At 47.4% G+C, this 15,379-nt stretch overlaps 1 protein-coding gene across 3 annotated transcripts in view; it reads right to left on the reverse strand.

Annotated features, from left to right (window-relative positions):
- Positions 1 to 15,379, reverse strand: part of DZIP1 (DAZ interacting zinc finger protein 1) — a 50,686-nt gene that overhangs the window by 16,275 nt on the left and 19,032 nt on the right. For all 3 annotated transcript variants that reach the window (XM_045978317.1, XM_045978318.1, XM_045978316.1), the window contains 6 exons: positions 14,294 to 14,431; positions 12,552 to 12,614; positions 6,886 to 7,026; positions 6,357 to 6,405; positions 5,110 to 5,166; positions 2,667 to 2,723 (listed from right to left, as the gene is read on the reverse strand). In XM_045978317.1, coding sequence (XP_045834273.1) covers positions 2,667 to 2,723; positions 5,110 to 5,166; positions 6,357 to 6,405; positions 6,886 to 7,026; positions 12,552 to 12,614; positions 14,294 to 14,431 — 505 coding nt within the window. The remainder of the gene's footprint in view (positions 1 to 2,666; positions 2,724 to 5,109; positions 5,167 to 6,356; positions 6,406 to 6,885; positions 7,027 to 12,551; positions 12,615 to 14,293; positions 14,432 to 15,379) is intronic.

Below are 15,379 nucleotides of genomic sequence, written 5' to 3' on the forward strand. Positions count from 1 at the left end.
CCTATGGCTCCATGAGTCACCTGTGAATCCAGACTGCTTGCCTCCCTTCACAGTCCAGGCCCTTGGCCACGAAACCGTGGCCTTCCTACTGGCAGTTTCTGGGTCTGTCTTCCGGATTTCTCTAAATGGCACTGTCTCGTGAGCTCATGGTGGTCTTGACCCTTCCCTCGCCCTTGCCCGAATCACCTGCACCTACACCTTTCCAACAGTTCCACGGAACAGCCGGTATGTCTGCCCCCTCTTGTCTCAAAACCTCATCCCCAGTTCCTAGGTGAAGAGTCTCACAGAGACCCCCTCCTCGATCCCCAGCTGGTCTGTCTGGTTCAGTTCTTGGAGTACATTCTGGTTGGGCTGAGCTTCCCCAAGCCCCGGCCTCCAGCCTGGCCATGCCCAGCCTCTCAGCGGCTACATCCTGCCCAAGGATGGCCCGAGCGTCTAGAGGCTGCCACCCGGGGCTCACTGCGAACCGTCTCAACCAGCCAGGCTTTCCTCAGATCTCTTCTGCTACCCTATGCTCAGCCAAATAATTCATCTGCACCACTCGTTCCCTTCTAGTGCTTTCTTCTGACCTTTGGCTTCTACTTTTTGCTTTGTCTCAGTGGAAAGGAGCAGACTACACCCTTGACCCCTCCCTGGGGCAGCCCACATCTGGTAACTGATGGCTCCATGCAGGACAGCTCTGAAGAGCCCATGCCAGCTTTCCAGCTCCCGGTGAGATCAGCAGAGGCCCCCACCACACTGAGTCCAGGCTTTGGTCCCTTCCCAGCCGCTCTGGCTTCTCTCACAGGGGTTGTCCAAGATCACTGCCCAACAGACCTCCTGCCTGCAAATCTCCACCTCAGAGCCTGTTCCCCAGGGAACCCAACCGAAGACAGTGAGTAATCATGACATTTTTCATCGTAAAGAGCTTCATCGAGCTCTAGAAGGAACAACAGGAAAGACTGAGAGGTAATCGGGCTAAATAATGTTATGCAATACAGGATAAGGCTCCCTGCTCTCCTGTCTCCCTGCCCCCACCCCCTACAGATGGGGTCACTGCCATTGGCTCTGTGGGGGGGGGGCAGGTCAGTGGGCCCCATACAAGCCTCCTCCTTGCTCCCGTCCATTGAGATGCTCACAGATCAGCTCAGATCCCCATCCAAAGGCTGCAGGCCTCATGCCAGGTCTGGCTGGCATTTAAAACTAGCATTTTAATCCCAGCAGATGCCAGTAAGGGGGCATGGCTGGTTCACGCAGCCCAGCTCCAATCAGGGCAAAGTCCATAGAGAACACAGTGCTTGGAAACTGATGGATTTGTCAGGACTCTTGAATCAACTCCAGACGGCTAAATATACCTACTATAGGAGTTCTTTATTGGGTGCCAACAATAGGAAGCAAAGAAAATGTAGTCCTCTAATAATACTGTCACACAAAAGGCTAATGACAACAGAGTAGCAAGAAACAGAAAAAGAAACTCTAACAACTGAAGTACAGAGAAGTGGCCAGCAATGTGTTAGAAAACTCAACCCTGAAAAGGAAGGCAAGAGAGAGGTTTTTGACCTGACATAAAGAATACGACTAGGGAGTACTTGCCAGGGGATTTTTCTTGTCTATTCAGTATTAAAGCAAATTTACATAGGTCCCACACATATTTTACCTCTGTTGCTGGTCGAGAAGGAGGACACCTGCATGTCCTAAACACCTATAAATACTAACACCCAGGAGGTGGGGAGTTTACGCATTACGCAGTGTGAACACATGTTTAGGGGTACTGACCTGCCTGAAATGACCTCAGGAGAAAAAGTAAGGGGCATCTTCATGAGTGTTCAGTGAACAAAAAGGATGGGTACAGAAGGCCATGCTAATGTGAAAAATATTTCTGAACACACAAAGTCTGACTTGACTGACCATTGATTTAAGTCTAACTCAAAGGCTAAAAAGCAAAATGGAATGAAGTAATCATTTACATTCCAGAAGCATTTATAGGTAAGAAAGAAAAAACTTGGTCCCCCTCCCATCTTTTAATTCAGTACTTATACAGCAGACTGTAGGCAAAAAATGGACTAAAAACATACTTGCAAAAACTGTAAGTGCCTTAACATTATAAAAATAAAATATGGTGACCAATATTCACACTATTGGCTGGATCACATAATTAACAATTATCACCCTTGCACCCTGGTCCAGGAACTAATACCTGGCAGTGGTTTCCTCCTGAGGCTCCCAGTTTTCCCTTTGGTTTCAATCACATGTCTTTTCTAGATTTTTCCAACCAATCACTGAAACTGTTTGTTTAAAAAAGGTGACTTGCTGCCGCACTGAAAGTTATAAAAACAGTCAGGTATGCCTTGTGGCATGTGCTGGTTGGCTGGTCTAGTAGAAAATCACCTTCTTGCCCAACACCTATCGCTCTCCACCCAAAATCATACACAATCAAAGTACCGCTCAACATTAAAATCTCTGCTTGTGAGTCTAGCAACAAACACATTTTTTACTTTATGACTTTGGTAGGTATATACGTTTATGATAAAGTGACCCATGAAGACAGCAGTATTATTAACTTCTCTGCACTCACTAAAACGTCTTCTGTTTTGCATAGTTACCCCACAGAAGCACTTGTGGTTAATCAGTTCTCTGACTCAGGGCAGAAACTGCACATAAAATGCTGAGACTTGGCTGAAACTTACCGTGGGCCATGGTGAGACCTGATTTAGCATCCACAGTCTGTACGGCCGAGGCACTCACTGAAACAGCAGAAAGAGAAAAAGCTCACAGCCTTCCATAACGAAAACATGAGCATCTCAACTTCACGATGATCGAGTCCTCCTCAAATCAGTCAAGTTACACACAGATTGTAAGGGACGAATGTTTCAAATGACAATTAGCAGCTAACCTAAACCAATGCTCTTTAACAGCTTTATTAAAATATAATTTGCTCCTTTAAAATATATAATTCAATATAAAATATACAACTTTAAGAATACAATTAGTATAATAAGAGTGGTGCAACCATAACCACTACCAAATTCTAGAACTTGTCATCACACGCGCTAAAATCACCCATTAGCCGTGACTCCCCACGTCTGCCCCGCCAATGGACCCTGGCAACCACCGATCTACTTTCTGTCTCTATGGATTTGCCTATTCTGTACATTTCATACAGAATGGATTCATACTTTGTGGACCTTTGTGACTGGCTTCTTTCACTTAACATCACGGTTTTCAAAGTTCATCCACAACAGCCTCAGCATGCAGTTTTACTCATTTTTTAAGATTTGATTTATTTGCGAAAGAGAGAAAGAGAGCGAGCACACACACAGGAGCTGCAGGCAGAGAAGGAGGCTCCCCGCTGAGCAGGGAGCCTGATGCGGGGCTCGGTCCCAGGACCCTGGTGTCATGACCTGAGCGGAAGGCAGACACTTAACCGTCTAAGCCACCCAGGTGTCCCCAGTATGCAGTTTTATGGCCAAATATTCCACTGTATGATCAGACCACATCTTATACATCCACTCCTTAGCTGATGGAAATGTGGGTTGCATCCACTTTTCGGATGTTATGAATGATGCTGGTGTGAACACTCGTGTCATGGTTCCTCTCCGGACCATGTATTTGTTAGTTTTCGCTTTCACTAGCTTGTTACGATAGATCTTTAATTCTACTCCTACTCTGAAAACTACTGGTCACAAACCTCAGCTTCCTCTATAGGCATACATTTTTGTCTTTACGATGATCACCGGCAAAGGTGTTCAGCTCCTGTGTGTAAGTTGCTAGCTATTCTGGAAATGTAAGACCCTCAAAGCCATTTGCAACTTACATCATCTAGACCGAGGTTTGCAAAAGTATAACCCATGGACATATTAGCCCACCACTTGTCTTTGTAAATAAAGTTTTATTGGAACCCAATATTGTTCCAATATTGTGCTGAGTCTAATTAAGGTATGAACAAGAGCAATTTAATGCCTTTTAACCTTCCCATCCTTCTGTGAAATGTATTTTTTTCCCATGAGATATAAGCCCAGCTTCTACTATTCCTTTAGACCTACTCTTGGGACTAAACTTCCCTTCCCTCCTCAGCACATTTTAACCTCTTCAGCTTCCAGAAGCGACATGAAGAGGCCTCCAGAAATCGGGTGCCTTGGTGGGTCAGTCGGTAAAGCGTCTGGCTCTTGATTTCAGTTTGGGTCATGATCTCAGGGATCTCATAGTCCCCGCATCGGGCTCCTCACTCAGCAAGGAGTCTGCTTGAGAATTCTCTATCCTTATCCTTCTGCCCACCCCCTGCTCTCTTTCTCTCATAAACAAATCTTAAAAAAAAAAAAAAAAAAAGAGGTCTCCAGAAGCTCTGGAGAAGACTGAGCAGTTTTAAAATCATTAACATTTTCTAATCAGTTGTGCCAAATTCCCAAATCTGCTCACCAAGGCCCTTTCATCGTTGCAGTCCTGGGCCGATATGAATGGTCCCGTCACTCAGGGCCCAGCCTCGGCCTGGACCCTCCCCTGGTACTCGGATCCCCATTCACACACACATCCTCTCCTGCCCAGGACCATCTGCTCCCTAGTTTCCTCCAACCTTCCACTTTCCTGAATGGAATCATAAAATAATAAAAATATCTCAACTATTTAACCATTATTAGGGAAACAATCTATCCATTTTGACACTGTCCAGATGATGTCTGTGGATTATAGCCAAATCCTGACGGCTCCAAGAGACAGACATGCTGAGTCCATCTCAGGCGAGCGGCTGACAGAACATCGGGTCAAAGCTTGCAACCCTGAGTCTCAGTGATGCTGAAATGTGGCAGCCACCACAAGGTCACGTCGTCACACAGCGTGACGCCTTGGGAAACCCGCAAGTACAAACTGAAGCAATGCCGAAGAATTTATAGTTGTCCCTTGATTAGGTGAACTGAGACATAATAGGTACGGCTAACCAAAATCGCCACAAAACCACAAGGATATTTACAGTGCTGGGTTTTTAGATCTAGGTCAAAGCCAGGAATCAAAATAGATCATCATGTAATCTCCAACCACACTGGTTTTCGAAGGCAAGGCTCTAAAAATAGTAAGTTGTCTATTGGTTTAGCATTTCAAAAATATCTTTAGAATCCTGAGCCTTTTGTAGAAACTTACTAGGTACAGCTGGGGCAGTTGGCTTAGATTCGAAAGTTTGCCAGATTAAAGGATTCCCTGAAATTAAAAAAAAAAAAAAAAATTAATGACCCAAATCACAAGCTATGGGTTATATTTTGTCAGCGCCTATCCTAATCTTTTCCCCCAGAAAAAAAATAAACAAAATTTACCAACATATGGTGACTCACCCAACTGAGTAAAGGACGTTTAACATAAATCCTTATAAAACTTTTTCCTAAAATTATCTCTCAAGTATTCATGCTGAGTAATTACCAGCTCTTGCTTACTACCTGAACTCTCACAGTTTCGAAGAGAAGTTACAGGGAACCTCGGCCCTTCCCAAACCTTTATCTCAAAACAAGAAGGAACCAAGTATGTAGGTCATTGAACCCCCTGAGGGGGCCCCTAGAGACAAGGAGGAGATCCAGCTGAGACAGCCATTACCAAGCCCCAGCCAGTGCCCCTCAAGTAGATGAGGATCCTTTAATGACCTGAGATGAGCAGGAGCCAAGGCTTCTGTTAGCTGAGAGGGGTCCAGGCAAAGGTGAGCTGTGGGCGTTACTGGGAGACCCTGCATGCACTTCCGGGTGCAGCTTCCCTTCTAGACTCGCTCCTGAGGGAGAGGAGACTCGGGAGAGGAGACGGGTGGCTGTTGCCGCCACAGTCAGTAGGCTGGAAGTGCCCCCACTGTGCCTAGAACAAACTTTTAACCCCCAAGTGCCTCAGATGACAAGCCAGCAACCAGCTCCTACAATACCTTAGAGTAACTGAGGCCAGGGTCGTTCACAATAGCGCATCCCCATGAGTGCTCAAATGTGCCTTTTATACATGTTCCCCCATTTCATCCTCATAAGAAGCCTGTGATGTGGTTACTCTGAGTGCTCCAACTCCACAGCTGAGGAAACGGAGGCAGAACTCACAGAGCTTCACTGAGCCCCGTCGTCTCCAGACCTGGTGCTTTCAGCGGTCACCACCCCCCCCCCCCCCCCACTGCCACCGCACATCAGTCCAGAGGTATGGTTACTAAGCATGGACTTTGTGCCTAACAATATTCTGATAAAACCTAGGTGAGACCATTCAGTGATAGTCAAGGTATTTAAAAATTCAACTCTCTGGGTCGAGGTGACAGATTTCTCAAATTAAAATCACCACTGGAATGCCACGTTGGTGCCCGGAAGCTCCCAGGGGCCCCACATTCTTCTGAGGGAGCCGCCTCACCTCCAACACTGGGATCCCAGTCCACTTACCTTTGGGCTCACTGATGCTGTTTAATGGTTTACTGGTAAACTCTTTAATCTGCAAAGAAAAACCGTTTTTTGTTTTTTGGCTTTTTGGCTTTTTTTTAGTGATACAAGTTTGAAACCAGATGGGGACATACTGGGTGACGGACAGATACTGTATTTAGCAAATTAACCTTTTCATGAACTCCTCCAAAGACAGAGGACAGATGGATTTTAAAGATAAAAGGCAAAGACTGTATAAAAGTAGCCTTTGGACTGGGCTGCTTCTCAAAGTAATCTTAAAAAGAAATTCTTCTCTACCTTCAAGTTTATTCTAAATTCTAATAGAACAAATTTTTGCTCTTCACAGTTTAAAGAAAAAAATACCTTGGAAAAATTATCTTATTGGATTTACTTTTACAAACCACCACAGGGAAGAAAATATTCTACCTCCTTTATCTTATCCAACTTACAAGTGCCCTAAAATAAAACAGAATGTTCTTCAATAAATTGCACTGCTTGGAGAAAAACAGTGCCACTATGGAGCCAAAAATACCTGTTGTCTCTGTGTGATAATCAGTTCGTTCTGTTCCTGGAGTCTCTGCCCTAGCTCTTCTATCCTTTTCTTGTAGAAAACATTACTTGCATTGAGATCGTCTATCATGGAGGTCCGAAGTTTCTCTATATGTGACAAGAGCTGGAAAAAAAACAATTAAGGCGTCCATCTGCAAACCGCATGTGCAATGGCTCCATCCCGCCATCTGTACGCACGCACCCCGTGTTCTTTGCTGGTCTCAGATTATCTGTGCACTTCAAGTGGCCCAATACATCTTTGGTAACCATGTACCAAAGCCTCAGCTGTACGAGGGCTTCACTTGTGCTCCCGGGGAGCTCGTGACCCAAGACACAGCACTGAGAAGGTGAACGGCTGCGTGCACTTGAGCACAGCACAGGACACACCGCCGGGATGAGCACTGATCCAGCATTGGGGCGCTCCCACTGAGGGGCCCCTCAGGTGCACAGAGAGCCCACCTTCATTACTTTTAAGTCCGGTGACTAAGTACAACCTCAATAAATCCTTCTTGGAGAAAAAGAAGGTGGAAGGAGGTGGGGGGGAGGGATGTAGAGAACAGAAAGATCCAGATTCATAGACAGATCCGTCTTCAGAGACTCGTGTCAGAAAAGATCATGTACTGCATGTAGGAAAAAAAATTCAAGAACGATTTGTTTTCAGTGATTTAGGCAAAGATTCTTAGAACAATTTCAGGAGTCGCTTACACAAAGTGGAAAAACCTGGGTCACTGGAGCTAAGGACAGTCCCAGCCTGGGGCCTGGAAGTGGAGGCCATGTGCAGACCAAGCAGGGCAGGTGGTGAGTGGAGACAGTGGGCCAGACAGCCCCGCCCACCTTGTTCGGTTCTTCCCAACAAACCCTCACCAAGCACTTCACCCTGTTGTGTCCACACCACAACCTTACGGATGCACGTTTTGACTCCACAGTACAGATGGGGGGGACTCAGGTCCAGAGAGCGTAAAGCAGATGGTCCGAACTCAGACGGTGGTTGGAGGGGAGGAGCCCAGACCGGATCTTTCCTGTCTGGCTTCAAAAATTACTGCTCTCAAATTTAGTGACTAAGGCATGAACATCTTAGTAAACAGTACTTGCAAACAATCAAGAAGTCCTCCAGGCCTTAAGAAATAAGTCGCCAAAGGGGTTCCTGGGTGGCTCAGTCTGCCTTCGACTCGGGTTGTGATCCCAGGGTCCTGGGATCGAGTCTCACGTGGGGCTCCCTGGTCAGTGGGGAGTCTGCCTCTCCCTCTCCCTCTGCCTGCCTCTCTGGGCTGGTGCTCGCTTGCTCTCTCTCTCTCTCTCTCAAATAAATGAATAAAATCTTTAAAAAAATTAAAATTAAAATAAAAAGAACCTTTCATAACCTACAGCATGCCAAGAATCTCCCCCAGGAGAACACTGTTAAGAACCTTCTCTACATTTTTATAGACCATGGGAAGAGGGCCCCAAAGCAGTTTGAAAAACACTTAGCTGGAAAACAGAAGGAAAAGCCTCTGAAAATGTCCAGGGCTTAGGGTGGAGGTTTAGGATCGAGAAGTCAGTCCAGATCCCCCAGAGGAAAGGGACACAGAAAACACTAAGGGACGGCAACATTTTGGTACTGGACTCGAGAACTGACCAGAAAAGCAAAGAAAGGAGTTTGCAGAGAGAGGAAGATGATCCTCTAAGCCGGGAATAGCCAGAAATTATTTCCAAGAGTTTGTGGCCCTTGAGCCCATTTCTTGTGACCTCCTGTCCTTTCAAGTCCCTGCTCTTTCTCTCGGCCAGAGCACAGGACTCTGCCCTCTCCCTGTTAGGTGACCACAGGGCATCCCATCATTTATCTGTGACTCCCTTTGAACTCCTACCAATGTTATTTAAAAAAAAAGAAAAAGATTGCCAGGAACCTCGGTAAAGCAATAAAAAGTTGGCAAACGCAACTTCCCTTAAACAGAGAAACACAATATGTGCATTGTAGGACCAGTAGGCAGCAATCATGTGGAATAATTAATAGTTAGGTCTCAGGCAGAGATTACCAAACCTGATTGAATTCTCCCCTCTGTTCGGGTTTAAGAGAAATTAAGGAAGAAGAAAGCAGCTTCAGAGCGAACAAAACCAGCAAACGATGGAGCAGCGTAGCCTAGCGGCAGCACGAAACGCCCACACCCCCAAGACAAGGGGAACGGGGCGCCTCACTCAGAACCAGGGAAGGCCTCTCCCTCCTCCACCAAGCCACCACCGGGCCGTCCTTCCGTCAGGACTTGCGGTGGCCAAGCGTGCAGATCGGCCACTTGCATTCTGTTCCTGCCAGAGGGCCACTGGACCGACAGTTCCCACGCCGGTCTGGGACACCCGAGGCTTTAAAGGAGCAAGAACTGAACACCAAGCCCTATTCATCCGGAAGCCCAAATTCTGTCCCTAAGTACCAATGCTAGAAGACGCCTTGAAGGATTAGGGTAGAACTTCAGACGGTAAGGACGGTGGTTCAAACCGTGGAAATCATCGGGGATCTGCTGCCCCCCACCCCCCGCAATACACACGCCCCACCAGAGACCGAATCGGGATCCTGGGCAGTGGAGCTGGGGTGTGTCTGGCAAAGAGCCACTGGTCGTGTGAAGCCTGTCCCACGTTCGGAACTAATACCTTAGAACCTCTCCAAGGGACGCTACGTTGCCCCAGAAAAGCAACGGCTCTGAGTTGTCACTGCCTGCTCCCCTCGCAAGCTGGCTCAGTGCCTGACAGAGGGGCAACGCGACAAGGCTGACAAGCAGGACCCCGAGTTCAGGAGGACCCAGGTTCAAACCCGCAGTCAACCCCACAGACGGCTCTTTGAACCCGGCTCTTCCAGACGCTGCAGGCAGCATTTCTCCACCCAGAAAAGCAAGGCTGAACGCTCCCCTTGGCGGCCGACTAGCCACCCTCCACATGGGTTCCGCAAATATTTAATGAACGCCAATCACATTTTGGGTCCTTTAGTCGTACCCAAAATACAACAGAGAACGAAATACGCAGAGCCCCTTCCTCACGGGGCTAGGGATCCGGCTGGAGAGACACACAGTAAGCGAGTGAACACATCATCAAAGAACCACATGAGACCATGTGGTGGGACCAGTGAGGGAGGTGGCTACCTACTTACACGACAGGTGACTTGGAAGCCAAGGGCAGAAGGGGCTGTGGCAGACAGGATTCTACATGGCCCTTAAGTTTGCACCCCCAGAATGCATGCCCTGTATAATCCCTTTCCCTTGGCGGAGTTAACGAACTGAGTGTTTGTGCCCCTCTCCACCAAATTCAGAGCTTGAAGCCCTAATCCCCTACGTGGTGGTTTTAGGAGGCGGGGCCTTTGGGGAGTGATTAGGTTTGGATGAATTAGGGTAGGGTCCTCATGATGGAATTAGTGCTCTTAGAAGAAACCAGGGTGTGAGCTTTCCTTCTCTCCCTGCCTGTGAAGACACAGAGGACAGCCATCGGCCACAGGGATCTCACCAGGAGGTGAACTGGCCAGCACCTTGACCGTGCCACTTCCCAGCCTCCAGAGCAGTAAGAAAGAAATGTCCGTTGTTTAAAGCCACCAGCGTGTGCAGACCAAGACATGGGTTGGGTGGGATCAAAGACGTGCTCCAACAATACAATATAACAAGCGTGCACAAGGGACTCGACAGATGGAACTGAAGTCCCTTGTCCACTGACACTGAGTTCAGGAAAAGAAAGATCGTCCTGCGTGGGCAGGTCTCATTCAGGCCAGCCCCTCCCCTGCTGGCCATCACCAAGTCAACAGCCGGGTACTGAGCTGTGGAGCTAAGGGTCCTGCTCCTATGGTGAGCCTGAAGGAGCCACATGTTGCCAATAACCTGCCCAGACTTGGTTTGATCCTGAGCCTTGGATGAGAACACAGCCGGTCGGACACCCCGAATGCAGCTGTGAGACCCCGAGCACAGGACCCAGACAGGCACCCGGGTGACGTGGATACTGTGAGATAACCAGCCGCTGGTAATGTGCGTCACCCGCAAAGCACTCAAAGAGAGGGAAGGAGCCAGGCACGTGGAGAGCAAATGGAAGGACGCCTCAGCAGCAAAACCCCTGGTGGAGAGAGAAAAAGGCCGGCATGTTCTCGAAGTGACCAGAAGGCTATTGCAGTCAGAAAGAGTTAGGTCCGGAGTCAAGATCGGGATGGCCAGCTGCCAGAAGGACTCGTCTGCTCTCCGGAGAGCAAACTGGGAAAGGGGTAGGTTGGAACTGGGACACCAGTTACGGGGTCCTTTTAGAAAGGGCAGGGGCTCGGTGGGAGGGAAGAGCAATGGAAATGAAATGGGCAGAACACAGATACGAGACATGTGGGAGGCCCTGCTGACGGCTGGGAGCTGGGCACGGAGGGACAGATGGGGCTCACGGAGGGACAGATGGGGCTCACGGAGGGACAGATGGGGCTCACGGAGGGACAGATGGGGCTCACGGAGGGACAGATGGGGCTCACGGAGGGACAGATGGGGCTCACGGAGGGCACAGGATCGCCCCAACCAGGATGCCACTGGACAAAGGGAAACACACCATCTGAGACCGGTTAAACTCCGGAGGCCGGGAGATACCAGGTCCAAAGCTGGCTAGCCCCTCCGCAGCTCAGAGGGTGGTTTAGGCTAGAGAAATAACAGGAGCCTTACGCCCACACACAGCCACACCCTTACCACACCAACTCTCCGCTAGATCCCTAGAGCCCCAGACTCTGAGAAATACATGCCTGTTCTTTGTCAGCGACCTGGTCTACCGTATTTTGTCATAGCAGCCAAAGGGGCTAAGACACAGGGGACACAAAGGGCTACAAAATACATACAGAGTGAAAAAAGAAACAGAAGTTTTCCTATCCTAAAATCTCAAATGAAAGTACTTTAGGTTTTCTGCACCAGCGTGAACACTTTCACACTTAGATCTGTGGCGCTCTCGGCTGAAAAGCAGTGTTATCATCAAAGTGTTTTCATTAAAATGATTTTAACAGGCGCAATCCCCGCTTTTCTTAAAGAGCATCGAGACGGCTATCCTACAAGGTGGAAAAGTCAGAAACGATGTGTTCAACAAGGAAGGAATCACTAAATAACTTATGAAACATCCATAAGAGCCTTCTCCAGCCTAAAAAAACCACGATTTTGATGACCATTTTAAAACCGGAGAATGTTTGTGATATATTAAGCAAAAAGCACATACAGTTATGAGGCACGATTCAAGATTTGTAAGACTATGTGTATGGGTTTCCGTATTACAGAAACACAGTATTTACCTCATAGAACACAGACTGAGAAAAATTATAACAAATTCGTGGCAGTGGTTATCGAATTTTAAGTAATTTTATTTTTAAAAAGATTTATTTGAGAGAGAGGAAAAAAAAAAAAAAAAACGACCAGGGGGAGAAGCAGAGAGAGAGGGAGAGGCAGACTCCCCCGCCCCCACCAGCCCTGTGCAGGGCTTGATCCCAGAACCCTGAGATCATGATCAAAGCCGGAGGCAGATGCTTAACTGACTGAGCCATCCAGGTGCCCTGAATTATAAGCAACTTTAAATTTTGTCATACATTTCTCCACAAAGTCTATGAAGCGGACAAATACTACCTCTGTTGTAGAGAAATAATACATATATTCTTTTCAAAAATGACCCACTGACAGACCATTGCCTTCTTAGTCTTACCCGACCCTTCTCTTTCTTGTGTTCTTGATGAAGAGCTTGAACTCGGGCGGTCCACTTGCTTTCCTACGACACAGGAAAACCAGAGGCATTCACGTGCAGCTGCAGCAGTAAAATCCACTTGAAATGGAAGTTTTTGGTGGGTCCTATGGAACCCAGTTACCCCCTTGGAAACATGTTAGCAGGTTTTTTTTTTTTTAAACTACAAATACTCAAAAATGTTTAAACACATTTGCACTTGATTTTAATCTTAAAGTCTATGACAGGGATCCGTACACGTTTTCTGCCAAGAGGATAATAGGACATATTTTAGGCTCTGGGGGTCACATGACTCGATCTTTACTACTAGCAGTAGGAGAACATCCATCAGTAATACACGAGTGGGCATGGCTGTGCTCCAAAAAAATATTCTTTTCAAGAATATGCGCTCCTGTGCCAGCGTGAGGAGCTAAGAGGCCACACCGATGTTTCTGAGGGCTGCGGTTCTGATCTAACACCAGAGCCCACAAGAAGGAAACGAGAAATGTAGGCAGGATCTTGGGATTTCATAACTGGGTCCTTCAATTCCTGAGACCAGCTGGTGGGGAGCAACTATCAATGGCTTAGTAGGGGACACGATTCCTGGTCCCCTACCATGTCCCAGGGACCTCACTGCCATGGCCCGCGAAGGGAGGACTAGGGGACACGTTCTGCCCTGCACCGGAGGAAAGCCAACTTAACAACGGAGAGTCCCCCCACAATGTGTATGTGAGCAGGTCCCGCCTGGGGCTACAGTCAGGCAATCACCCAGAATCCAGGAGAACATTCTGGAAGAGGTATCACCCCAGCTGAAGGAGTCAGCCAGAGATCCTGAAACTCCGAGAAGGGCATGACAGAGAAAGTCACAAGGGCCAAAGCAAAACCCAGATAGCTGTGTTTGGGGAGCCATGAGCTCTCATGTCTGGTGCAGCGGGGACCTTCAAGGTAAAGCCAAGAACAGTGGGGGATGGCGCAGGGTCCAGATCCTCAGGGACTCTGACTACTGGTTAAGGATTCCAGACTTGGAAGGATAAGACAGGACAGTGACGTGGTCAGCCTGGCTGTAGGACGGAAGGTGGACTGCAGGGAGGGAGGCAAGACATGGGCGGCAAAGTACGCAACAGGAGCAGTCGTCTGTATTTCAAAAATACACTTCCTTTTTTAAAAATGTTACTGTTTGTTTGTGTTTGTTTGTTTTTTTAATAAAATTCTGAATTCATAAACTTGGATCTCTATTTACTTCCCGGTAAAAAAAAAAAAAACCAATGTTCCCCTAAACTCATATGACCACAATTGCCAAGCTGGTTACGGAGGGCCACTATAATTAAGTTTGATAAATGAAAAAGACTGTCAGTACACCAACATAGCCTTGTATTTAAGCTCTAGAAATAAAGTTAGTGCTTCAGCGTGTCTTTCTGTGCCTTTTCAAAGTGAGACCTACGTCTGAAATATGAAAAATAAACTCTTAAGGTAATCCCAGACAATTCAGGGTGTTACCATGTTAGCAAAAAAGGCAACAATTTTGCCAACTGTTCTAGATCTACATCGATTAGTCAATCAACAAGCATCTAATGAACACCTGTTACTAGGTATCCGGAGACAAGAAGAAAAGAGTCAGCTTCGTGGCCACTGACAGACAAATCCCTTTTCTGTAGGTAAGGCTTGCTATAAACTGCTTCACTAATTAAAATCAGGCCCTCCGGCAGTGACTGCCCACGGGTACATACCTGACTGTCAAGAAACTGCATCACATTTTGGAAATCTTGGGGATACTGAGGACGTTCTTCTTTAAATTCATGTGCATCCTTTAACGTGCCTATGTTGGACTTGATCTGCATGTTGGACTTCTGGATTTCTGACAGTTGCTAGAAAATAGGATATAAACCGACTGGTATGGATGTTTGTACTTTTTTTTTTTTTAAAGATTTTATTTATTTATTTGACAGACAGAGATCACAAGTAGGCAGACAGGCAGGCAGAGAGAAAAAGGAGGAAGCAGGCTCCCTGCTGAGCTGAGAGCCCGATGTGGGGCTCGATCCCAGGACTCTGGGATCATGACCTGAGTCAAAGGCAGAGGCTTTAACCCACTGAGCCACCCAGGCGCCCCGGATGTTTGTACTTTTGTAAGATGGAAACAGAGAGTGAAACTGGGGAACAATGGAGCCACTGTGAAATCTGACTGTCCTACTAGAGGCTCCCTGTGCTTCTCCTACTTCTCTCACCTGATGGTTTTCCAGTGTTCTCGCCACTGCTTTCCAGTTTTCCAACAGAAAGTGTATGGGGTGGAAAAGGGAAAGGAAAAAGCCAACTTTCTAATCTTATACCATGGGTCTTACATTTTCTGATGCGCACATAACGGCTCCAGGAACAGAGGAACTGGGGGCAGCTGGTTCTCACGATAACTGGGTGCCAAGGCCAGCCTCATTCAGCAGCTGCGCCCATGAATCCATGAGGGACATGGGGTTTTTAATTCTGTCTTTCGCTTGTTATGTTATTCCCCAGGTCACCAGCGGTAAAAACTCCCAGAAAAGTCACAGAAGGTAACATGCTAACTGAAAAAAATCAAAGGGCGGGGAGCACAGCTTCCCTGCCTAACTCTGGGCTGAACACAGCAACTCCTTTTCAAACAGTACAGCAGGAAACGGGGCACGGGGGTGACTTTTCATCGGAGGAACCTGACAGACACTACCTCAGCCAGGTGACCAAGGTCAACACCAGCAATCACATATCATGAAGGGAGTATTCTCTCTCTGGTCTGATGTGATGAAAACTGTAGTTTAGCTCTGAGGATTTTGTCCCTCAAACCCATAAGC

Source organism: Meles meles, chromosome 14, assembly GCF_922984935.1.
Source record: "Meles meles chromosome 14, mMelMel3.1 paternal haplotype, whole genome shotgun sequence".
In the NCBI taxonomy this organism is placed as follows: Eukaryota; Metazoa; Chordata; class Mammalia; order Carnivora; family Mustelidae; genus Meles; species Meles meles.